Raw genomic sequence first — 27,248 nt, 5'->3', positions numbered from 1 at the left:
GGACCCGGCGATGTTCCGGGGGCCCCGAGCGGAGCGGCCGTCCGCAGCCGCAGGCTGCTCAGCCTCCGCGCAGGATCCCACATCAGACGCTCCTTTCTTACCCGTCACAAACTCGGTAGTGAGCTGCTAAACATAGAAAGTGCGGATCAGCTAGTGGGGAGAAGAAAAGTACAATACGTATCTGACTTCCAGGTTGGAAGGAAATAAATAACTCCTAGGTCACCTTGAACAACTTTGAGGTAATCCTAAATAGCATTCGTTTTTTTCAGGCTTTGCACCTCTTCTCGCTATTACTCTGAGATATACCCACGTGCACGAAAGAATAATCTGAAAGTATAATTCAATTATGTTTAAGTGAAGTACTTTTGGCCCAACTCAAACGAAATAAAGTTTTGAAAACTCATGATGTTGTGAAAAGAAACATCCACATTGAATAAAAAAAAAATTGAGGACAATCATTAAGACGTGGAGCCAAAACTTTCTCATTTCTCAAATAAGTCTGGTCTTATATTGCAGGTTTTAGCACACAGCGCTCACTCATGCAACTACCGTATCTACTACAAAGCACAAAGGGAACAAACTTAATTTGCTTACGAAGTGCTGCTACCGCGTGCTGGCACTGCCGTGGGTAAAGGCAGAAAGTACTACTGAACATCACTGAATAGTTGACTTTAGCAATTATTTTTCTCCCCAAACTACCCTATGAAAAATAAATTTGGGGTTTTATTCAAACACATATTTTATAATCTCATAAAAACCTCATCTAATCTAAAACCCCATCTAACTGGCATCACCAAAATATACTGCACTCCTGGCACGTGCGGGGGACAACAGTCATATCTTTACTGCTTTGTAAACCCTTGATATATTTCTAGAGCAAAATATGAAAAAAAGAAAAAGAACAGAAGCATTTTCTGGTTTTGCTATGATATATATATTTAATTATAGGTCACTGGCATCCAGTTCCCTGCTTTTTGACTTTTCTTTTTTTTCCTTTTTAAAGCAGCACCATAGGTGCGAGGAGCCAACTTCAAGTCACCCCCTCTGCTACTCCCCCCCCCTTTCCTTTCCTCCCCAATTACTGTCCAGGTTTTTCTTTTTAGCTAGCGAGCTCTAATAGGCCTCCTACCCGATATATATTCTCTTTAATAGCTGCACGACGTGATTAACCGAATACTGCGCACACCTCAGGATCACAGATTGTATTAATAGAACCATCTGGCCTCTATAATGTATGTAATGTATACAATAAATCCCGAGTCCAAATTTCACTCTGGAACAGAAACCTGTCCCACTCGGTGCAATCTATTCTTACAGCACTGATGTATATTCCCGGGACTGTGTAAATAACGGGTGGCAACACGCACGCAGGCGTGCTCGCAGCCCCCTCCTTGGCTGCAGCATCGCTTACAGCCTCCTCGCGCTCCCGCCCCCTCCCACCGGTGGTTCCGAACCCCGAACGAACTCCGGGAATGTCCCACGGGTGGTTCCGAATCCCGAGCGAATTCTGGGAACGTCCCACGGGTGGTTTCGAATCCCGAACGAACTCTGGGAATGTCCCATGGGTGGTTCCGAATCCCGAGCGAACTCTGGGAACGTCCCACGGGTGGTTCCGAATCCCGAGCGAACTCCGGGAACGCCCCCCGGCACGCTCGCCCGCCGCAGCCGAGGAGGAGGAGGGGGGTTACCTTCGAAGCTAACATACAGTTTTGAAATCCCAGAGGCTATCATTCCAAAATTTGTGATGTTTTGTCTACTCTGGTGATTTAAGGTTTGTCAGAAAATGTCAGAGAGGCCACAAGGCCAAGGGCTTCCTGATGACTGAGGATTTTCTTTCACATGACCTTCCTGAGGTTGATTTTGGGCTCCAGACAGTGCTGCCTTCAGCTCTGACAGGGGCCGGCTGGCAGCAGATTCATGGGGATCTCTGGGGCATTCTGGCATTTTTAAACTGAGTAGAGGCTGTAATACCTCCTAATCATCCAGAATATTATTTCACTAGTAATGGTCTTACAGGCGGTAGGTAAATGCCAGTCTTTCAGTTTGCAGTTCATTTCGTTAGCAGAAAAAAAGAGTCCGTGCTCAAAGGTATGCACACAATTAAAACCATATCTTGATTCAAATGAATAAACGTGTATGTAGAGTATTTTTAATTTCCCACATGTGTTTTTTCAACAAGGAATCATTTAAATTAATTATATATACACAGAGAGAGGCGGAATTGTGACCAAAGTGTTAAAACTGTTAATGCGTGCTTGGGATTGTTTCCACAAACACCAAGTGAAGAGCGCCCAGTCACTAGGACGTGGGGGTTTCACACTATTCAGGAAGATCTTAGCTATAAAAAAGTTTATGAAACTTAAATTTGCATACATCTTTACCAATTACTCAGCCAGAATGTCCTTCCAAGTCTCCTTTACCTGCATTGTTCTACAGAGGGCTACAGAGATGATGGGGGGACTGGAGCATCTCTCTGCTGAGGAAAGGCTGAGGGACGTGGGGCTGTTCAGTCTGGAGGAGAGAAGACTGAGGGGGATCTTATCAATGCTGATAAATCCCCGAAGTGAGGGTGCCGGGGGGATGGGAACAGTCTTTCCAGTGGTGCTCAGTGACAGGACAAGAGGGAACGGGCACAAACGTGACCATGGGCAGTTCCATCTCCACCTGAGGAGGGCCTTCTCTGCTGTGAGGGCGGCAGAGCAGTGGCACAGGCTGCCGAGAGAGGTGGGGGAGTCTCCCCCTCCGGAGCCATCCCAAACCCGCCTGGACGCCGTCCTGTGCCACTGCTGGAGGTGCCCCTGCTCTGGCGGGGGGGGGATGGGGGAGCTCCAGAGGTCCCTTCAAACCTGAACCAGTGTGTGACTGTGTGATTCTGTGGCACTGCCGGGCACCGCCAGCCACGCAGCCGTCACTGGAAAACGCCGTTCTCCAGGCGAGTTACCCAACGGCACAGCTCAACCGCGACAGGGAGATGCTGCGAGGCTGAAAGACAGCTGTTCTGTGAATACTCAGCAACAGAACATAAGATATTTTGAAGCACTTATAAAAAAAGGAATTCAACTAATTACTTGACCATCCAGCTAATGAATTACCGTTTCTCCCTAACAAGATGAGGTTGCGCTGATGCTGAAATATGACCCTGACGCTTATTATACATTAGTAGTGGAGTGGGTTTGGCCTTTTTCCCCCTCAAGCAGACCACTGGTCGGGCACAGGGCTTAAACAAGGCGGCAATCTGGCCATGACTCTACTACTGACACTTCTTATTCGGAGACGCAGCAGATCTCCGACGCAGAGCCGCGCGAGGGGGTTGGGTTGGGTCGTCAAGGGAAGAGCCTCCTGCCTCCTCACTTCCAAAAAAGGGGAGCGGGTTTTGTTAATAACTTGAGGCCACCATAAAGTCCGTGTGTTTATGTTGAGATGCATTATAAGAAGACAAGGTGACCTCTCATAACTGTCTGTGCCTGAAGTTAAACGGACACTTTTATCTTAAGAGATATTGTTCAACAGAGATGCATGTCATTGGGAACAATGTATATAAATAGCTCAGCAGTACATTTCGGACACTTTCCTCTCAGCTACAGCAATTCACTCATTCACGAAAGTAAGACAGCAGGTTATAAATTAGTGCTAAAAGAACAAATCAGCGTCATTGCTCTGAGGTTTGCACTGGTGGCTGTGGTGATTTACGTATGAACTCGCCTAGAGCGGATGGGAGGAAAAGAACCAACTTAATTTACAAAAAGGTCTTATTTAAAATTGTACGAGGAGTTCACACCGTATCCATACTGTGCATTAACTTGCCAACAGAGAACATGGGAAATTGCCATTAACCCCCCGATCACCCGTACCACTGTCACGACTGGCAATAGAGCCCCGTGCTGAGGCACGCTGTTTACGTCTTGTTGCGATGCATGTGGCGATAGTTGACTCGAATGTAGTAGAGATACGGCGAGAGCAAACTTAACCACTGCGAGTCATCTTAACTTGGCCTGATTTATAGGTTCAAACCCCCCCGAGGCCTTTTATGGAATCATTTGTCATACACACACTCTAGACAATCAAGCCCAAACATCTGCATCACCGAAATTAAATGCACAATGTTATTCCTGCAAAAAATTTAACCATCACTTTCTTCGCCGACTTTTCTGCGCCAGCCGTACACCTTTTTTTTAACTCTACATGCTTCATTTCAGCAAAATCAAGGATGCAAACTTCTTAGAAGTACTTAGTTTCCATGGAAACCTAAGCTGACCGCAACATTATTGTTCTCAAGAGGGAACTGACTTTACTATATGTTCATTCACTGAATTAATGGACTCCTGGTTCTTTTATTAGCAGCTCTCTAACAATGGAAAGAGAGAAATGTTATAAAAAAGACTCTCAGACAACTGTCCACTCTTTTGTCCAGAGCTTATTGGAATGACGCAAGTCTATTCAAGAAAAGATTATAAAAATCAACTCAAAGCTGCCTCTGTTTGTGGCAGCTAAACATACCTTTATTTCATAAAGATACAACCTATAAAGCAAGCAAATTAAAGCTTGCTCTTAAATAGCAACTGTAAGGCAGTGATCGTGTTGAAACTGGACTTTCACTATGATAACTGGCTGTTGTTACACAATCTCTCAGGGTTTTGTGAAGCATCATTAACCTCCAGGTTTGGTCGCTGTGCAGCGCTGCCTTCAGCTCTCAATAGTCTGGCACGTTTTATAAGGACGCACTCTCCTCTTTTAAGCTCATTTTAAGCACAGAAAAGCAGGTGGTATTTTAAAAATAATTCGGTCTGGTTAATAGTGTGAATTCTCAGTAAGTACGACGACTGTTTTAAAACCACTAAAATTAGGGGTTTGATTCTTCCCTATACAGAACTGAAAGGTGAAGACGTATCAGTGAAATTTGGATTTTTCAATCTTCACTGACACTCTTAGAACACCTTTCATTAGCTATAGATAATAAACATATTCCTAAGGTATATTAAATGCAGAAACGCCAATGTACTTTGTGCGAAGTGCTGCAAATCCAGGAACTTTAAACAGCTCCAGTTAAAATCTGCGAGTCAATCTCGCCCCGCATGTATAATATTATGACAGACTGTGCTCAGGCCCGAGGCTGTACGGCCCGGCTCGTAATTGCTCCACAAAAGACAGTTAACAGTTCCCTTGCTCTTCTCTAACTACCTTCCTGACTGCTTATTGAAGTCTGATTTCTTACTCCTCTGGGTCATCATTCATCAGCCCTACCGGTCCCGCTGGGAGAGACCGGCCAGACCTCGCCATATCCCTCGTTGCCAGAGGCCATTTCTGACGGCCCATGATATAGAAAATGTCTTCACAGCAATCCAGTGGGACAAACTACGGTTATAATACCCAAATAATCATTTTGCAAATTATCATAATTATCAATCAATCATCTTGTGCGAACAATGTGTTTCTGAAGTATCAGATGGTTCCTGTGACCTGTAGCGTTTTGTATATAATAATAAACCTGGAGAGATTTATGGCCCTATCCCGCTTTGTATCTGCAGTAACAAAACATTAGTTGGCTTTTACTGCTGTTTCAGGAATAAAAGCTTTCCATCTACCTAGGTTCCTTGTTTACTACTTGATGCTTTCTAAGATTTCTAATCTCACCCAATTTTTGAAAGTAACCTTATTTTAAAAAAAATCTGTGTGATGTGAGAGTAGAGGATAAATGACCACGCTGAATAAATTACTCTGAGTGTATCGTGTCAGCAGCGTTACGTTACCAGCTTCTACTATTTTGCAATGTAAGTACAAAGCCAGCCAAAGCAGGGGGAAAATTGGTTTTGTCTTCAGTTTCTGTTGTTGTGTTTTGTACAATTCCAGATTGAATCCAACTCTTTTGAAGCTGATAGCATCTCCCGCTCCCTGTGCAGCACATTCTTGTTAATGGATAAATTCAAGCTCTCCAGAAAGTCAAAGAATAAATTTAAAGCCTTTTGCCAAATGCCTATCCTATTGGATTTTGATAAGACGGCTATTGAGCTTTAATAATGTCTTCTATCCTTTTTCAGCTGGCCCTTAACATGTCTCTTTATTTGTCCCTAAAGCCTCTTCAGCGATGCCTTTTTATTACAAGTCTCTCAGCTTGCTCTCGAGGGAGACAGGGTCGACAAGAGTGATAGATAGATAACTCTATAGATTATCTCCCACAGATGTTTTCTCTCCAGTAGCCCCTCAGGCTATTCCCTCTAAGTAAACAGAAACTAAATAGAGAGTCTACTGAAGAGAGAAGTCCCTGAGGTCTCTTGTCACCACGGTCAGAAACCCAGCCCGTCCGAGGAGGCGGGCGAGGGGCTCTGACACAGAGCCTCCTTCAGCCCGGTTCTCAAACCGCCCTCCGAAGCGACTTTTAGAGGAGAGATAAATACACCTAGAGTCGCTCCTTGGAAAAAAGGTGTCTTGTAATGGACGCTGCCCTTGTTTCCTGCCGGAGGAAGTCTGAATCTTTCATCTCCCTCTCAAAGTTAAACCAAAATGACAACGAAGATAATGATAACAAGCTGATTTTTTTTCAATGTACTAAATGCAGGGCAGAAGCTTCGAAAATTCAGAGCAATGGAACACGTGAGCTGCTCTCTAAGCAAAATAAACAGACGGCAGGAAGATGGCTTGGAAAAAAAAGACGTTTGGGAATATGGGACGATATGCCCACAGGTATAACTTACATATCCCTGCACATCTCTGAATGTATGCATTCAGTTCACTAAAAAAAGTGAATCTCCTATCTTAGCATTACTTTCACAATCAATTATTTAAAATTAAACAAACAGGACGAGGAGCTGACGTATATTTGTGCGAGTTAAACCAAATATCAGCAAGCAAAGTAGATAAAAGAAAGACTTGGTAGGAGTACACCACATTTTAGTCTGTGGCACAGCACGTTACCAGATATGGAAAAATGATCCTGGGTATAGAGCCTTTAATAATATTGCTAGAAATCTTAATTCTTGTGAGACAACCACTAACAAACAAATCAGCTTCCTGGTGTTAGTGGTCCCAGCAGAAATAACAGTAATACAAACTGAAAAATACTGGACACGGTGGGAAAATACTTCTTATCTTGCTCCAAGCCAAAAAAGGGCATGCTTTATGATACAATATAATAGTGTCTGCTACGCTACATCTTTAGACTTTTCACTGCCTTTTCCTCTGTGAAAAGTTACATCATCAAGCATTTTTTTTCTGGCAGCTTAACAGCAGAAATAATATTGGGGTCAATTTTTAGAGCAGAGACTGCTCCCTGTGCATCTTTCTATACCCCTCACTGCTATCACGCTTCTCTTCCCTGCTCTTTTTGTTTTACTGTTTTACAGATGTTCTCAGTATTCCAGAGATTTTCTTTCTCCTTCTAGTCCTTGTCACTGCCCAATTCTGAACCTGTGACACAGCAGTCAGTCAAATGAGCCACTGAAAATTACGGTCCCTCTGTTTGGCTCTGACTCCCTTTTCTCCTAGTTTAAATTCGCCCACCCACTACAGTTACATTTGTCTTCAGTCACCTTCTCACCACCACCTTATCTCTGAAGAAACAGGAATAAATTGAAGTCAAATCTCAACTATTGTGTCTTCAGGGATATGACAACTGAATGATTTAGAGAGGCTGGAAAAGGAAATCTTCTCCCCAGAGGGTTTTGTTCCACTGGAGCAAAATGCTAGAGTACTACTTACAAACAATTTTAAGATACCACAAAAATTGTACAGAATGATTTTTCATTCTTTATTTTTCATTTTCTTCTGACTGAGAAGCTGTCTAGCAGTAGTCTTTTCACAAGCCATAAAGTTTAGACTTGAACTCTTTACCTTACTGCTTTGACCTTTTTTACCCTAGCTGTAAAACCCTACTGCCCATCCTTCAATAAATTTATCACCTCATAAACTCCCACTAGTGCTTCTCTACAATGCATTTAAAAGACAGAAGTGGAAGGCCAGTCCTTCCCCCTTGTCAAATATCATAATTGTCCAGTTTTATACCTGCTGTACAGGAAAATATTTCAGGACTCGGTATTTTTCAAAGACCTGTGGTTTTTGCAACATTCTCCTTTGAAATAAAAGTAATGACGTTTAAATACAAACCCACGTATTGACATATAAAGCTGCCAGTCTAACATTGCCTTCCAGCCTTGTGTCATACAAAGCCTGCTCGCTTTGGGGTCATGTAGACTCTGTGAGGAAGGGATGTAGAATTTTCTTGTGATATTGTAATTAAAGACTGAGAAAGAAAGAGCCGAGCAGTCCCGAGCCATGGAGAATTTACTCCATCCTTGGGATAAGTGCGTTGTGATAATAAGAACCTGCCACCTTGTCACCATGTCTGTTCAGACAAAAGGATCCCACAGAGGCAGAGACAAACACCAAATGAGTTATGGAGATGAACAAGGTAAAAAGTTCAGCAGTATTGCGATAGGTCCTTTGCAAGGTCAGTGGATGGTCAAAGGATGTTTCATGTTGGTAGCCTGGCTGTCTGAAATAAAAGCTTATTTTTCTCGACATGCTAAGACTAGAATGGTCTATACCGGACATGTGTCTAAATATCTTTTCCCAAACTAACTTTGGAGCCCGACAAGTATTATATTTCACTTTGTTTGGCAGAGTGAAACAAGTGTTTCCTTTTAGCTTTCAGAGTGAAGGAGCAGTATTGAAGCCCGCCTAAGCAGATGAATAAAAATGGCAGTTGTTGCAAGTTCCAATTTAAAATAAGTTCCACTTTCAAAAACTCATATTTTATGAACGGGACTGTGAATACCCATTATAAGACAATTGCATGTGAAAAGAATTACAGCTAGCTCATTACTTCAACAGGGACGCGCTACCTCGAGACGTCTAGAGAGGCTATAATCAAATATCACAGTAACACTTTACTGTAGTAAAGCCGTTAACCAAAAGATAGCCATGGAAAGAATGTCATTTTAGTGTTGCTGAGAATAACCCCAACCAAAATAGTAGACTGGCTACTGAAATATGTAGTGTTGAGGCTGCCTCACAGCTACTATGAAGAAATTTATACAGCTGGGCTGTATTTGGAACACATTTTCCTCTGGTCAGTATTACAGTTTAAGCATCACAATGTGATGAAAAGCGCTGGTAATACATCATATGAGTTAAATTTTATCCTTTCATGTATCTATTCCTTTTCCCTTGGACTTCACATAAGCCACATTTACATGGTGAAGTGACCTCTAAAAATTTAGCACTTTTAACAAAGGACCAACATTTTCTTTTACTGGAAAAGAGGTAAATGAGGTTTTTCGATTTGGATTGGTAGCTGTTCATATTGTAGCTGAATCAAGGAACACTTTAAACTATTATTTTCTTTTTCATAAATACCAGAATCACAAAAAGACAGAAAAATATGCCAATAGAACCACAATACTTAGTCCAAAAAAGCAACAGCAAATATTGGAAAACTTCTACGATGCTATTCCGATACACACCTTTGTTCAAAAGTAAGTAGAGAAAAAAGTGCCTAGGTGCATTTCAAAGCCAGACAGAAAACAACTTGCATGAGATTGATCCACATCCTACCTTTTTTATATTGCCCTCTTGGGAGGTCACCTCGGGATCAGTCAGTATTTGCTATGAAAAAAACAAAATAGAAAAAAAATTAATTTGAATGGCAACTAAGAATGTTATAAAATAATATTATTATTACTACTACTACTATTATTATATTTAAAGGCCAAAACTCTCAACTGCAACAGAGCAACACAGACATTTTGGAAGTTAGATGGAAGGCCCATACCAGAGCTACTATTATGTTCTCCCACACATGTTAAGTTTTTCTGTAGCTTCCATAAATAATTTCTTTAGATTTGGCTGACAAGAAATGGGAGGTGATGTACAGTATGGGCACTAAGGATGGAGACCTGTGGCGTCTCCAAAAGCGAGTGCCTCCGAAGTGGGTGACCCAAGCCAGCCACCAGCGCCTTAGCCAGCTCAGAGGAATGGTGACAGGGACAACCCCGCTCCCAGCATCCCCGTGCAACGCTGGAGGCATCTTCCACCTCACAGAGATGAACGCTCGTGTCTCCTGTAGCCACATGCTCAGCCAAGAGCTTCACAGCACACCAGAAGCTGCATCCCAACGGTAGGGACTGACCGTGGGGCCGGGGATGCTTTGGTACCTCAGTGCTTCCCACAACTGCCCAGGAAGCTCTTTAATTCCTCCTCCAACAGCGGTGTGGTGACACAAGTCATTAAGACGCTGCTGTGTTCTACCTCAGATTAGCTCCAGGTCAGGAGGCATTCAGGGAGGTCAAGTACCTAAGCGTGGCATCAGATGGGACAGCCCCATCAGGACGAACATACTCTACGAGGACTTGGCCGAGCAGCCGGACTGCGAGTATTTAAGTAGGTTCCCTGACCTCAGAGGGGATCTCAGATGTCTAAGGTTAAACATATACTCAAGCGCCAGGGTGGGGTCAAGGTACTCAAGACTTCCAGGCCCAGGCAATGTATTTTGGCTACCGAAGAAGAGTGGAAAAAAGCTCCAAGGAACAGAGGTCAAAATGCAAGGAAACCCATGATAAAATGAGAATGGGCCAAATCTTCTCTTGGTGGAAGTTGACTTGATGCCGACAAAGTCAAGACGGCTCTGTTGCGTTTCAGCAGCTGGGGATTTGGAACAAGGTTCTTGGATGCCTTTGACCATGCCCAGGTGAGATCGACCAATTTACCAATTTCAGAAATGTTGGCAAATATCTCCACGCTCAGCTGTAATAACAACACGTCATGTTTTAAATAGCAAGAATCCTACACCATGCTGTATTTTACAACAGCTCTAATAGATACTGAAATTGTGGTTTAGAAAGTAGCTGAAAGAAACAGGACCAAGAGGTGAATACCAGAGCAATAAACATCTGCGCGTTCCTGCACTTGTGCGTGCACACGCGCATGCTGAAATCTCACCCTGAATCGCTGAAAGTTAAATACCACGCGCAGTTAGAAGCACGTGCCACCAAGCTGCTGGGGAACCGCTGACTGCTCGCAAGTGCAGAGCACTCACAGCTCCCGGTACTTTCACGGGGAACCACCGACCCTCAAAAGCCTTTTGAGAATTAGGCCATGAAACTTTCAGAGCTGTCATATAAATATGCCTATGCTAAATGACCTAAAAGCCTTCATGGAACACTGCTGCTTCCAAATGAAGACACTTAACTATAATTATTATATGCAAAAAATCTTTAAATACAATTGGTTAAGTATGTGCATTCAGAGTGCATAATCCACCCGTTCAACATGACCATAAACGTAGAGGGGAGAAAAAATTAAAATGAAGTGCAAATTGGGCTGTGGTATAGTCCTGTATAAACAGGCTTAAGAGTCAGGAATTCCTGAGTCTGAATCTGAATGCCAACACAAGCTTCCTTTTGTTGGTTTGGACAGATCTGCGCTCAAGGGGCAAGTTCTGTTCCTCAAACTGTATTTATTTTTTTTTCCCTTCAATTCATAGCAGATCCCAAATTTTAAAATTCTTAGAAAACAGAATTTCTGTAAAAAATATTTCATGCATATTCAAAAACAGTACCGCTACAGAAAAGCATCAGTGGCTGTTTATCTAACTGTTCATTCAGAATATTCCAAAATGGCTGATTGTTTACAAGGTGGAATATTTTTTCAGCTTCCTCTATTACAGAACTTCCGGGGAAACAAACCCCGATTTCACGAAGAATTTTAGTTGTGATGGAACCATCTCCACACACAGCATTTACCTGTGGGAAAATGTACGTTAGCAGTAGTGGGAGATCAGAAACGGCTTTGGGGTGATATTTTCCATCCCTCCTTTACACTGGACTTTTAAAAAGAAAGATGATGATGTCCAAACTGCAACAGTCTGGGACGACGTTCTGCCAGAGACTTTCTGCATCAGCTTGGACGTGGCCCATAGCCCGAATTTCCTATTTGCCCGTGTCAGTAGAAGACACTAAAGTTTGGCGTTGAAGTGGTTTGGTATTTGGCGGGGTGTGGGGTGTCCTGCGTGCGCGTAGGGACAGGACAAAACCTCCTGCTGCCAAACCAGTGCCTGGGCTCGGACGGAGCCCGCAGAACCCTTCCCGGCTGTGGGAAGGTCCCAGCTTGGAATGAAAACTGTCTGAGAACAGCTTTCTAGAGGGATGGAAATTCAGCAGGCAGATGAGGTACGCCCACGCCGGCGTTCTGTAAGCTCAGAGGGGCAAAGACTGTCCTGCCAGATCCCCCTCTGCAGCCAAAGGAGGACCCGATGACAGCACCACTGCGATGTAACGAGTACCTCCTAATTAAATGAGAAAGGGGGAAAGAGGGAAAGTAAGTACCAGACGCGATGTTTATTAATAAGAATAACAAAAGATACTTTGAAAATCTACTCATTGGGTAATTTTAGCTCAGGCTGGACTTCATCTTACGCGAATGCCATAAGACTAAATATAGTGCTTGACGTGTACAGTGGGCTGCGCTTTTGCAGTTAACACAGATGTTCTTAAATGTACTCAAAATTTACACCATATGCCTCTTCTATCAACTGATATGTTGATTTTAGCCAAAAGAAAGACAACATGTCAGCAGCAGCCATGTCAGAAAAACTTGTGCTGTAGGAATCTGGTCGGAGGTGTATCTCCTCCGACTGTTGATGAATTTCGCTGCGTTTCATTTCCTGGATTCAGCGACTGGTGGCAACAGAATCCCCACTTAGTTACATTAGTTAGGGATGTGCTATAATTTTTGCAAAGCCTCCTGAATGTATACTAAACATGTCAAGTAACACCATGTGATTCTTTTTGAAAAACAGTTTACAAGCTGGCATTCTCCAGCTGCAGTTAACCCTAATTTGATTACATTACCGAGACAGATCACAATGAGCTTATGTAAATAGTAACGTTATCCATTCATTCCCTGAGCTCAGATAAACTGTCATTTAAAAAAACAAAAAAAAAAACCCAACCCAAAACTTAAATAGCATGGCTTGATGTGTTCAGCAAACTCGAAAGGCAAAGAAGATGACAGACTAGAACGTGACCCTGCTGTACTGCTGTGAATCCGGATTTTTAAGAACTATTCCCACATCTGCTCTGAGTTGGAAAGAGAAGAGAATGCCCAATAATTCTGCAGAAGTCAGGATGCGGATAGTAGCTCGTTTTCCAACAGCTTGTTCTTCGTTATCATCTGATTCTTTAGTAAGACCTCAATACTCCGCCGCTGAAGTCGGTGAGACTGAAAGCTAAGCGCACACGGCAGTGTTTAAACGGGTGCTCAGGTACCTGCCCGCGACGCCCGCGCTTCCCAAGAGAACACTTATTAACCTACAAACCTTGTTCTTCATAATTTCCATTAATTGTTCCTTTAAAAGTTTTATCCTGCAAAGTCCTGAGAGTGCTGGCCCTGACCCCGTCAGGTATTTAAGCGAGTAGTATCAGTGAAATAAATAGAAACAGAAACGTCCGCATACGTAAGTGCTTTTCTGGAGGGCGGTCAGGAGCACAAAGCACCTTGTGGGACAGAGCCCTCCAGCACAGAGTTCGGAGACTCCTCTCAGGTGCCGGCAGACATACCCACCCCCAGATGCCCCGCGCCGTGCTGCAGCACCTCCATCTCTGCCGGAGAACTGACACTCCCCGTGTAGCAGTTCCAGCAGAGGTTAGAGGTGGGATATGGGGGTTTTGGTATGAAAAAATGAATCTTCTTTTCAACTGGCTGCTGGTACGCGTTGGCTCACTTGGGTCTAACCTGTACAGAGATTCTTTAGAACTTTGTGCCCGTCTCTGTCTGGCTCTAGCAAATATTACAATAACATTGTCACTCCCTGGTGCCCAAGGACAATTTTACCAAAAAAACAAACAAAAAAAAAAAGCACCTGAAGTATTTGTCATCGTTACTATTTACCTGAGACACGCAAAGCCATTGCTCATTCTATTGGCAAACGCCGTTGCAGCGGCAGTAAAGAGCTCACCACCGCTGCCATGAGCAGCGCTGCAGACTGCAAACGCCCCAGCAGGAAAAGGTTTGTTCATTTATTAACAATTTGCCAATTTTGAAGTGAAACCAAAAAGCTGATTTGCGCGAAGTGTAACACCTGTCACAACAGCTGTTGCTTTTCTCGTTCTTCCATGAAGTTTGGCATTACGTATAAAAGTCTTCTATAGTATATAGCCAGGTTATCAAAAACTCACTGCTCCTTCCCAGCGATTCCTTCTATCGCGTATTTTAGGTACATCAGTAACCAAATACGAACATTATCCTGCAGAGCACAGAATTTCAAAACGGCACACAGAACCAATACAAGTTCTGTTGAACTAATTTGCAAAAAATCATTACATTAATATAAAAAAATCAAAGAGTACATTTTGTAAGCTCTGAACAATCTGTGGAAGAAAAATGTCTACCTGAAAAGCCTATAAATTGAGGTCCAAAGAGTGAGTTGCCTGAAGTTATATGGTAAATCAGTGGCAAAATTCTCAACCTTTCGCTCTCGCTAACAGATATAGAGTCTCCCAAATGAATAATCTGGAATAATTAATAATCTGATCTACTGTCACCAAAGATATCAAGTCCTGAAATACAAACGGAACTATCAGTTCCCTCCTCCGCATGAATGTTGTACGAATGTGCTTCACGAGCTACAATAGCTCATGCAAAAAGCATTAAGGGTCTTAACCCAGTTCACGATGTCATTTGAACATTGGCAGGGAATGAGATGTCTTAATATTAATTTTAATCCAGATGCTTTCTGTGCACATATTTTCACCTGTAGTTTGCATATCTGTTTTTACCTTCCAGCACAAAGAGACACTCTTCATCTGAGCTTCCTGAAGTTCCCTCAATACTGTAATGATTGATGCCCATTTTTGATACTTGCGCCTTTTGTCTTTATAACATCACTCAGGTAGGAAAGCCCGTCCCAGGAATTTTACACGATCATTCCAAGACCCCCCAGGGTGGAGCTACGGAAAAGGTCAGAAATTATATATGCTGACGTAGGCGAAATGACTTGATCAAAAAGCACTGCAAAGCTATTTGTGCATACGAGATTAACTCTGACCTCGAAGGAACGTGGACTCATGAGGACAGAAGAACCACATGAGTATGGCATGAAAGAAAATACATATAACATACACATAAACCTGTTCCGGGACTGTCAGGTTGACATTGTGTTTCTTTCCTGCCATTTAGTTTTCCCCTGGGAAGATGCCCCATCACTGCACAAACCGCTAAAGAATCAGCCTGTTCAAAGCCTTCACCCTCCTCTGCAGTTCGGAGCGAGGAGGATGAGCAAGACGAGCTTTTGAAAGCTGCGAAGAGCATGGCATGGGCTCACCCTGGTGATGACTAAGCGCGCTGTTAAACTTTGCATTCAGGAGCTGGATCGGTCCTTTCACACCCACCAGCTAACAACCCTACAATAGCGAAGTCACAGAGATGATGTCCTTTCATAGTAAAGTCAGAAGCAGAAGGAACCTGCAGAAAACCATTTCAGCACGTCAGAATTTTTTCTATTAGCCATATTTTTAAAATAGAGGGACTTTATAGCAATTTCTGGCCAACAACTTACCGAAATTTTACATTTTATGTAAAAAAGTAAAACTGTGAAGCCCTATTAACTTGAGGAAATTTTCAATATACTGTCTTGGGAATTTGAAACGAATGTGCCTGGAATTGAGAGGAAAGGGAGGAAAGCTCTTGTCTGAGAGGAAGAATTTCCTTTCCTGGCTGGTGAGCGAAGGAGGATGAACAGCACTACTCTGACTGGCGAGAAACAAGCCAAGGGCTGAAAAGAGTATAAAGAATAAACCGACCATTCACTGCTAAGGGCAACCCCAGCACAATTGGGAACACTGTAGAGCAGCCAAACTGTGGTTTGTGGACCAGTAACAGTCTGCAAAGCCGTGGTATGCACTCCACAGACCATTTTATAACCATTTATTTTTCAGTTGAAAGTCTGAACAAAAAGGTGGTCCAGTGCTGCATGAAAAATGTTCAAAATGAGGAGGAATCCGTGGCCCACAATTTCTGGTAATCTGCCACAGGGAACACCTCTGCACTCGCTCACGCCTGATGTCCTGCATGGCTTTGCCGAGGAATTTTTCCCGTTTGCCAACTTTCAGGAGAACAAAATGTGGGGGTGAATCATCACAGGTTATTCCAAAGGGTGTTCAAAAGAAAGGAACATCTGAAGCCATCTTTCAGTAAGAAAGAGCACCTTCTTACCACACAAAACAAACTTCTGCGCACCCGGAGAGGCGCAGGAAAACATCAGGGGTAGTTAATGGTAAGAAGAATGAATGTCAAACATGAAGAATACGTTGAAGAACAAAGACTGCAAGAAAGAAAACAAACATGCAATTTACATACATGGTATCGCAACTTCTGTACCACTTTTTAAAGACATAACTCCCCCACGACATTGTGATCGAGTTCAACTGCAAATACCAGGAAGTTAAACAGAATCTAATGGAGAGCATTTGTAATAACTTCAATAAGCTGAGGACTTGAGACTTTCAGCCAAGACAAATAAGAGAGGGTACTGATTAGTAAATGTCACCGTTTCTCTTGCCAAGCACTCAGTGACTGGTGATAGGAGAGTATTAAATATAATCTCACAGTCTTTAGGGGCTCTTTGATTTTATATTGCATTCTTATCAGGTTCTTAAAGTCCAGTGTTAATGAGCATGAGAAATGCACTTGATAGTTTGGCAGTTTTGCTAAAAAAGAACTTGTTTCATTCATTGCATGTGTTCCTTGGATCCAAGTTAGAGATGCACTTCCCTTTCACATGGCGCCGCATCTAACCTCCCTCTATTCTTGTCCTCCATTTCAGCAATCCAAAATCACCTTTAGCAACCATCTATTTACTATCGCTGTTCAAAATAGGTTTTACCATCTACAGCAAATGAGACCTCTAAGGACGCTGGAGCGGAGAGGAAACGTTTGCACAGTAAGTGCACACCCACTGCATCCCCCTCTTGCAACACAGAGTGATGCCTGAAAGAAGAGTAAGTCCCAATGAAGAATGTCAGCCTGTAAGTCTTTGCCTATTATTTTGCTCACTTCTTGAAACACCTTCCAGAAAAGAAATCTGTAACACTCCGCAGAAGGGGAAATAAAAGTTTAAATTAATTATGATTTTCTTTTTAAAACACCCTTACAAGTATTATCTTGAACTTCCTTTTTCCCGAAGGGAAATTCCATTATAAAATTGAATTCTGAAAAGACGAAAGGGATACTTCTCGCTACATCTGGCGCTGAGCAGTGTGTACAGTCACAGCATTAAAACAGAAGTTCTAAGTATGAATTGTATCTGTATGTACTCAGTTTGATCATCTTCAAACCGGGGAATACGCCTAGCAGAATTTTATGCTAAATAAAATATGAGATCTTCTGACACAATGTGCTTCCGAACTGCAAACCAGTTTCATCTTCTGGAAGTAGTAGTGGAATGGAAGCTTCGGGTCATCAACTATAAATTCTGCCTGCTGCAGAACTGCATAAAACAATCACTTAATGTATCCAGAGCTATTTATTATCTGAGCAAAAAATCATCTTGAAAAGTGAAGTGTAATGTTTTGGTTAACAGATAAAGCTCTGCTGTTTGCAGCAATGTAAATGGATTGGATGGTTAGCGTTAGTCATATACGATCCATCCATCTTTCGTTCTTGACCCTTTTTAGTTATAAAAATGACCTTGATATTGACAGAATAATATAAATGAACTTCCTCTGTACTTCATATATTGATAACCTGTTTGTTAAGATGATCAGTAATAATCATAAGTAAATAAAGAGAGATCATACATCTTCTTGTAATGGCAACGCTGACATGCGCTTGATCTGACGTATGGGGACCTCTGGGCTTGGGCTGAAGAGCTCATACTTCAGCGTAAATTGCAGTCTTTCTATCCAGGACACACGCTGACACATAAATCTCTATGAAGCGATGCACTCCAGTCTTAGTATCTAATCGTACCAGGTATGACTACGATATCTTAGAAAATACCCTCAAAGGGAAGAAGAGTATTGAAATGGATTCAACAAATGTATCATCTCGTCCCTAGAATAACTCATTGTTGGAACACCGGTCATTTATGCCTCCCTTTGGGTGAGGTTCATACACAGCTATCGACTGGTTGGCAAGACTGTCAGAAACTCCCTGCCCTTCTCCCTTCAGTGGCAGAGGTTAAGTACCTTCAAACCTACGTGGCAACATCAACACCACTACTTTTCTCTTACAGAATCCCCTTCGTTGTAGGCGAAGTCTTACCAGCGATGCTGAAACTCACTGGCACCGATATTGTAGGAAACAGGAAAATCTCAGCACTTCGGTTCCTCCACGTGGACAGTTGCCAATGAGAAGGACTGGGATTAGATGTGCCAAGGTAAAAGATTTTCTTCTCCAGGTCTCAAGACGCAGAGCAGGGCCAGCTGGCCTTGGCTTCTCCCATCACCCGTGCTGAACAGTACAGCCTCCACCCGTATTCAAATGTAATAATGATACAGTGAAGAATTTGAGAAAGAACAGAGAAAAATGACCTCATTTCATTCTCTTCCTCGCAGCCTAAAAAGACACTGATAACAATTATGAATTGTTTTACCACATATTTAACGAGTATATGATGAATAATTTTTTTCCCAGGCGTGCTTGCCCATCTTGGTTCAAAAGGCAAGGCTTTTCTCTGCCCAAGTAACACACAACTTTGCTGAGCTCACTGAAAGCGTTCTAGTTCCCCACATGCAAGCATGTCAAATCACAAGCACAAACATAAAAGCCAACTTGCGATTCCCTGCATACAGAATTTGCCAAAAATCCAGCTCAATAAACTGCAGCTACATCTAGAGCTTATCCTCAGTTCCATCAAAATAATGGCCTTCAATGTAACCACAGTAGCGCACCAGAGCTAAATAGCTGAGCTGTGACATGTAGATTTTTGATCATTAATCACACTTGAAGGAAAATAAAGCCAATATGCAACGTTCCCACCAATTTCAAAAGTCTAAAGTGGGAAATGCACTGTCTCATTTAGCAGCTTAGTTTTGCTGCTCACGCTGTGAAAGGAACGAATGGGAACAGCAGCTTTGCTAATGGCCGGTACCGTCCAGGGGGAGCGCAGGCTGTCTGGGAATGTCTCCCTGCCTGGCGCGCAGACAGAAAGGATGGGATACGTCAATTTGATACCCATCAGCAGGATAACCTAACCGTCACTTTAACGTGACAAGGTCATAGTCAGTCAGTGTGATGCAGTAAGAAAAATGGCCCATTAAAGCCTGAGAAGAACTGGAAGAGAAACATAAGGCTGATGACGAGATGTTCAAGTCCTACTTATTTCAGTGGAAGATGCAGATACTCAGTGCTGCTCTGTAGGGACCATCTCACTGGGACAGCTTCTGAAAGGGAAATAAGAAGGTGGTGACTAGCGTAGCCACCAGCGGTGCCCGCCACAGAGAGCGTGAAGGAAGTTTACATCCCAACTCTCATTTAATTTAGCAAAATAAGTCTTTGATAAACTGAAGACATGAAGAGCTTTGCATGGGCTCTAAACAGGAGGGGAATTTTCTGTACGAGTGTGTTTCTTTCGTGGTACGATCCGTGTTAACCACGAGGAACAGTTTCTGCTCCTGTATATGCCACTTTAGCCACTTGTCCTCGATGCGCGCTGCCGCTCAAACACGGAGTAAGAACTCAGATTCTGAGTCGGTACGTTAACTTGGAGAGGAATTCCCTGCAGTATCGCTCTGTGCAAGGAACGAGAACAACAGAGGGACAGAAAAGGGCACTTTGTCTTCCTTTATTCAGAAGTAATATTAAGCAAATGATACTCTCTATAAAGAAAAGTTAACACGGCATTATTCTGTGGACTAACTTCAGACATCGGCACAATCAGTTTCTTATTTAAAAAGCACACAGTGTTGTTTTATCTGAATTGATAGGGGGTGCCAGGTGAGTTCCCTTTTAAGAGCTGTAGAAACAATCTCAGACAGAACTGGATAATATTATGCTTGGAATGATAATATTGTGTTTGGAAAAGGTCAATATTTTATTTAATCAGCCAGACAGAGAGTGGGTGGCAATTTCAATGCATTTTCTTGAGACAGGAATTCAGGGAGTCCAAACGGAAATAAGTTTCTGCTTTTTTCTTGGGCTGCTGATGTCTTCCACAGGTAGGAATTTGTGTTTCGAGTGTTCAAGGCCATGATACAGTAGGGCTGGGTATAGCTCCGGTGCTTCTTTAGAGGGAATGCCATCCTGAGTGTGTATAGCTTCACTTTGCAGCTGCTTTGCAAACCAGCTACGTTTCAGGAATTGACAAATCAGAGAATTACAACCGCAAGCTAAAAACATTAAGCCTAAGGCAATCTTTAATGTTTAGAGCATCTGTGTAAACAATACATATGAATCACTTCTCAAAATAAATCTATGCCAGCATATCATATGCCATGCTGCGCATGAGGAGCTTCGCAGGAAGCGTGCAGTTTTCATTCTCTCCAGTGTACAAAACAGTTACGGAGACACAACATTTCATGGCTACAAGACTGTTAGTTGCTTTGGTCCCATTTCCAAAACTTCCTAAAAGAAAGGTAGTAAAAACAATACAAGAGTGAGAGAAAGAACTTTTATCTATGTAGATGTTTGGCATTTGTCCCAAATAAGCTTCTAGAAAGGATGGAACCTTAGGAGTAAATCCCTCAAAAGCCTCTCAAAGGCTTTTTAAGTAATTCCTGGGAGAGAGGACTAAAACCTCCTGGTTAGAAGTGGAAGGATGCACTGAGCCTCTCAAGAACTTCAAAGATGAAGGAATGTGAAGATTTTAGTTCATTATGATCCCCTACGCTACAGATGCCAAAAGCACCTCTTCCACCAAGTCCCAGGCAGCGCACTCCGGCCAGACAAGCTTCTGCTCTCTCTACACAAGCTGGGAGACATCCTTCTCAGAAGCTCAGATCTGCTGCTTGCTTCTTCCAACGCAGCATCAGAGAAAGACTAACCACAGCTGAAGATCTCCCTCAGCTGATACCAGACATAGCACAATGCCCCTCTGTACCACACGCTGTAACGGAGACAAATTCTGGTCCCACAAAAGCCATCTTGGGATGTGTCTCCACACCAAATCCCATAGGAAAAGCACTGAGGATCTTTTCCTTTCCCTTCCCTTCGTTTCAGATACAGTACCAGCTATAGCTTGGCACCTCCCTTTGCCTTTTCCAGTGAATCCAAGTGAAGAAAGGAGGTCTGAAGTCTGGAACTGGCAACTGACTGTCGGCACGAGTGCCACAATGAGGAGGGATTCAGTGCAGAACTGTACTGAACACGCTGTGCGCTGCTCTTGCAGTAAATGGCAATCAGGTATCTTTAGTGTCTGTGTCCCATCGCCTATTTTTCTTTTCTCCAAACCGAACAGTTCCACATTTAGTCTTTTCCAGAGGGTCTTTCCACAGCATAACTCATTCTTCTGCTCTGTCCTTGAACCCCCTTCTGCCGAAGTGTAATTTGGGGAACCACTCAGACAGTTTTCTGGGGCAATGGCATCCTCCCATCTGTTTATGTAACAATTCTCTTTTCAATCAGACTTGAAAGAATGCGTTCTTTGCACATTCTCACATTATATCTGCTTTTCCAGACAGCTGCTGAACTCACAGCAGAGTTTCGGGTGGGGCGTTTTGCTTTAAAAGTGCATACAATAATAAAGTGATAGGATATGGGATGTGTGAAAACTGAGGTGGACAGTAATACAACACAACACAGCTTCAAAGCCTCACAAACCACACAAAACCCACTGTATGTTCTGTTTCCTACAGTGCTTTGATGAACCCCTGATAATAAAAAAAAGTTCCTTCTGAACGTGAGTCTACAATTCCGTAACCTTCTTTGCTGCATTCTTTTCACCAGCTTTTCCAGCTGAGCTGCCGGAGGTGTGCGCGCAACATCCCCTGAACAGCAATATCGCAGTGCGAATGAGAGAGAGAATCAAGGGTGATGACTGATTACTGGTAACCCCACCGGTTACAACAGCTCCATTGCAAGAGAAAGCGTACTATTCACTGAGCCTACGGAAAACGTACGGGGTTTTAAAATGTCACCTCTCCTTTAGGCACCCAACTACCATTTCCTGCATGAATTCTGGATCTGGGGTGATCCACAAAGTTAAGATCTGTCTCCACAACTACCCCAGGAGATCCTGCTGCACTGCTGCAGAGGTACACAGGTCACCCGGCGCACAGCCGGGATCCATCTGTCCGGTACAGACGTGTGTGTGCTGCACCAAACGAGGTTTGCTCGTTCTTCAACACCAGAAGCACCCACCCTCTCCTCCAGCACCACTCTGCCTCCAAGACAGAAATGGGCTCTTATTCCCCAAGACAGAGGCAAGCCCTTATCTAGACAGAACATCGATTAAAAGAGCCAATGAATAACTAGAGAAATGAGGTTATAAATACAGTGAGCACTTCATTTCTTGAGGTCGGAGAACTTGACCATTATCTGTCTGCTCACGTTTGCTTGATTAGAGATCTTCTCAGCAGAAAGACCTCACCACCAGCCACTTCAAAAAGACACCTGCCAAAACGCTTCCCCCACTTTGACCGCAAGCTTCAAGCCGTGGTCGTAGCCGTCTCAGAAAATGCTGAAATCGCTGCAGAAGACTGTCCTGCAGTAAGGCAAAATGGCTATTAGATTTTTTAAAAATCCCGTACGTTAGCCTTAGTAGCTCCAGTTGTTTGCTACGGGAATTAAAATGGATTCTACATTTGGAGCTTCTTTCGGAACAGTACCAGAAAAAAAAGGACTTTTTTTTCACTAAAAGTTTTGAAAAGCACACACAGCCCTCATTGTTATTAAACGCTCCAAGTAGAGTTCTGAAGAAAATCTTGGGAGATCCAGCTCGGAGTACTGATTACAAGGAGCTTTTTAATCTTGTGCCAAAAGGAACACTGAGGTTAAAAGATGGCTCCATACACGATCTTGCCAAATAGCATTTCTGTTTATATCTTAAAAACTACCACCAATAGATTATAGACAAAGAAATGTCCATAATGTATCCAGATGCTGGAAACAAAACGTATTTAAGCCACCAAAGAGGGTTTAATGAAGTAAAGCATTTTTTCAACTGCCAGCCCAAAGTAAATAATCAGTGATTTGAGTATAGTTAAGAGATCCTATCTTACTCACCAAATAATCTGAACGTGCCATCAAGGAAACTGTTGCTTTGCGGGAATAACATAACAGCAGTTTAACATTCTCATAAACTTGGGTGCTGTCTTCCCCAACACCCTAAACCTCTTGGGACTGAGAAAGTGTAAGGCAAGCACTGCAAAAGCAACGCAACTCCCTGGTGCTCGTCAGTCTGTCCTGCCGGGTCAGCGGGGTCAGCTGGGCCTGTTTTGACTTAGGGAAGGGAAGGATGAACTCATCAGCGCAAGGCTGTCGTGATTTCCCCCATGTGCCCATGGCACCTGTTCGGACCGCACTGGGAACGGACCAAAGCCTGGCCAGTGGGACGGCCCCGGCTGCTCTTCCTCCCAGCACAAACAGATCAACAGCTGTAAAACGACTGTCGCGGCTTTTACACAGAAAAACAGCATCATCCTCAACTGAACGTTCACGCGTTTCTTGTTGAAGGACATTTTCCTGCTTTGAACATTTGGCATCGTGCTGTAGATCGTGCTAACGCCCAGGCAGCTTCATAAGGGGCTTTGCGGCTTGGGACGAGTTTGTGGTGTCTTCAATTTCTCACAAGACACCTCCTCATCACAGCCTTCCATTCCAGGCCTCCTAAAAATCACCACTGTGTTCCAGATGTACATTTTTATAATGCAGAAGTCATCTGCAATTTTTGTTTGTTTGTTTAAAACAATAAAAAAATTATTTCTGGTATTACGATAAGCAATGGAATAAAGCGGAGAAGCCTTAAAAAAAACATACTCCATTATGTAACTACCTATTTTGCTACAGCCAAGGCCGTCAATTTAACTGTAAATTTACAAATCACAATTGTGTATCCTTTTTCCCTAATTCAGGCATTCAGCCTTTTGGTTAGAAGAACATTAAAATTATATCCAAAGCAATATTGTGGCTGACATTTAGCTGGGACAGGAGCTCAACTTCATTAATCCCGCACCTTCGAAAGCCTACTTTTGTGCTCTCACTTTTGCCAGGAGCGCAACGACAGGGGCATTATCTGCCGGTCTATATGGTTTCTAAATTGTGTTTTGGTTTAAATAATAAAAAGTGAAAAGAGAACTTTACAACAGCGCACCCAGGCTGTACTAGTTGATGGCAGTACTAAGAGTTTCATTCACTCTTCTGAAAGTAAAAGCTATTTAGGCAAGAGTCCTCAAAAACAAACAAAAAAAAAGGGTAAAATATCTGTTTCGACTGATGCATAATAAGCACATGATTCAAACTAGTAGAGACAATTTAGGTTTTTTGGAATAACTTACTCCACAACTCAAAGTTTTAAAAGTTTGGGGTTTTCACATTCTTGAAAGCCTTCCAGGACGTGTCAGGAACAGCTGTCCGCGACGCCGCCCTGGCAGCCCGGGGGGCTTTCCCAACACGCACAACAGATACAGCTTCTCCGGTATTTTATTCAGACAGTACATTGGATGGTGTTCTGCCGGCATCCTACACGGAAACAATTCTTCCGGTGAAAAGGAACATTCCTCCTTTACTGGAAAATAGGCACGAGAGAACATTTCAGTCCCTCTTGTGCTCTCCAGGTCTTCTGTCTACACAACCAAAGCAACTTTTATACTATTTTTCACCTTTGAGGCTGCACAATGAAATGACCGAGTGAGCACAAACAATAACACACAGCCAAAGAAGGAACAACCCAGCCTTACTTGCGGTTTTCTCTTGTGCATACGTGAAAGAAGATGATATCTCGCAGAAGGAGATTTGGCCCTGTCGAATTGCTGTCCTAAGTCACTTAAAAAGAATGCACAAAGCAGCATTTGCAACATTATCTCATGAGCCATAACACTAGAATTCAAGTTATATGCATTTGAGTTATATGCCTTTATTTCTCACAGATTTCGTGCTATCTGATTCAATTATGAATTTGACTGCTTTTTTTGCAGAATATAAAATCCTTTTCCTTGCACCATATAATTGTGTTCCATGGCAGAACTGGTATTCATCATTGCCCTGCTGTCCCCTAGCCTAAAAGATAAAACATCCACAGGGTAATAAATGTCAAACTATGATTATTGATGCTTTCAATTAAATTGATTATCTATTTGAGGTGCATAGCACGGTGATTTATTGCTGTCTCTTTACGTTGCACTTGGCACAATGGCTTCCCTGAAAGGTGAGCATTTTGATTGTTTCGATAGATTTTCTATTAAATCTGATTTTTCAAAAGTGCCTCACAACCAGCCCAGTACTTGGTTAACTGAAATGGCACATGATCGAGTCTGAAATACACTACCTGTTTTCTGTTATCTTCTGGAGCATGGAGGTTAGGAAGCAATATGGGAAAATAGAAAGGGAAAACTTTTGTTTAAGTGTTAATGGAGGGACAGAATCCATCCTTGATTTACGTCCCTCATTCAAAAACTTTTATTTACAGACTATATGAGACGAAAAGCCTGTGTAATCTTGAGCTGTGTTGAGCTCTACCCACCTCAACAGAGAGATGAGATGACCTTCGACTCGTCACTGGCATTGTGTTTTTATTAGTTTCAGATAACAGGAGCTATAAAATTCAAAGACATTTGCTCACCAATGATAATCAGCAGCTGCTTCACAAACAACGCTTTGTTAGCTGCGTCATGGTTAAGGTGACACAAGTTGACCTTTATCTGATAATTTACTTGAAGAAATGCCTTATGTGGCCGGACCACCTAGTACCAGCTTCCCCTGCTGTTGTTTCTCCAAATCACAGTACAGTTTCAGTCCGTTTCAAAAAGCAAATCTGGCTCAGAACAATATATAGTCTCAGCGGGCTATACCTGTTTTGTGAAAAGCAGGAAAACAGCACGAGAAAAATCAGAATTCTTTTAATGTGCTGTTCTCGCTATCTGCGAAGAGAAATATGTAAAACCTATCTTCAAGCAGGTAGACTGGGAGAACCTCAGTAATAAACCCCACCATTTTCATGGGGAAAAAATTCAGTGCTGATAAGCCATTGACTTTACATTTCAGACAGGGACAAATCCTCCTCCATTGTTCCCCACATCTGATATTTCCGAGCGATGGGGAAGCACCGCGTCAGATAACCTGGTGACTGAACTTCCTGGTGCGACACTCTGCCTCACCAAGTTTCCCACTGTTTATTGTCAGGAGCCTTCAGGACAGGAGGCTGAAGCCCAGTGGAGCTAGCTGATATATAGAATACGAAGACGAGTCTGCCTAAAAGACCTTGAGAAATAAGTGAACACAATAGATAAACGGTGAGAACAGAAGAAGAGAAGGATTACTACCCCAATTTTACAGACAAGACCGAGACAAGAAATTAGGTGACGTGTCCAAACCACACAGTCTCTGGCGTTTAGAAATTGAGTTTCAAGCTCCTTAGACCTAATCTTAACAATAAGGCTGTCATTCCTCCTCAGATGCAAACACCTTTGACCCCAGTAAGCTCAGAATTATACACACATCAATTCAGACTTTGAAGCCTGGCTTATCTCTCAGTAGTGTAACTGTCTCCTCCGCTGTAACTAACAGAGCTGTCTGAGTAAAAAACAAACAATCAAGGAAGAAAAAAAGAAAAACAAATCCCTGCAGCTCAGGTCAGAACTATTTTAAATTTGCTGTGTGCTACATCCATCCTGGCAAAGCCCAAAGTGCGTGTACAGGAATCTATCAAACACCAACTGAAATGCGACCAGCTTCAGAGAGGAACCACAGCAAGTAGCCAACAAGCCAAAGCAACCTCGCGGAAGAAGTAAGGGCAAATATTAAAGCAGCATTTCCATTAGATGGTGTTGGCTGCACGTGAGAATGCAGAATGTAATAACCCAGGCTTAAATCTGGTCTTCAAACTAGGGTGAACACCAGTTATGAGTTTCTGACATGCCCCTATTTGAAAAGTCAGCTCTCTACTCGCTTGAGTTCATCAGAACATCGCGCTGGGGCACTGACTCAGAAGAACAAGTGACACCATCCCTGCAGCCCCCTGGCTTTTATTAAAGGTGCCCCCTCAGGGTATCAGACCCACCCCTGGTTGACCTGTAAGAGCAGGTAAGAGGAGTACACCACGCTGGTATGGCAGCAGCACCTACACTGGTTGCCAAAGACGAGGCTTCAGAGAAGTCACTTGCCGATTC

The 27,248-nt window shown here is 42.9% G+C and overlaps 1 protein-coding gene across 1 annotated transcript in view; it reads right to left on the bottom strand.

Moving 5' to 3' along the window:
• The window catches only part of PRDM16 (PR domain containing 16), a 214,421-nt gene that overhangs the window by 156,400 nt on the left and 30,773 nt on the right, over positions 1-27,248 (bottom strand). Inside the window, exon 2 of the mRNA XM_009889626.1 lies at positions 9,547-9,597. Coding sequence (XP_009887928.1) covers positions 9,547-9,597 — 51 coding nt within the window. The remainder of the gene's footprint in view (positions 1-9,546; positions 9,598-27,248) is intronic.

Source organism: Charadrius vociferus, unplaced genomic scaffold (assembly GCF_000708025.1).
Source record: "Charadrius vociferus isolate BGI_N301 unplaced genomic scaffold, ASM70802v2 scaffold477, whole genome shotgun sequence".
Classification (NCBI taxonomy): domain Eukaryota; kingdom Metazoa; phylum Chordata; class Aves; order Charadriiformes; family Charadriidae; genus Charadrius; species Charadrius vociferus.
The sequence above is the reverse complement of the archived record's forward strand: the minus strand, read 5'-3'. Positions and strand labels throughout refer to the sequence as shown.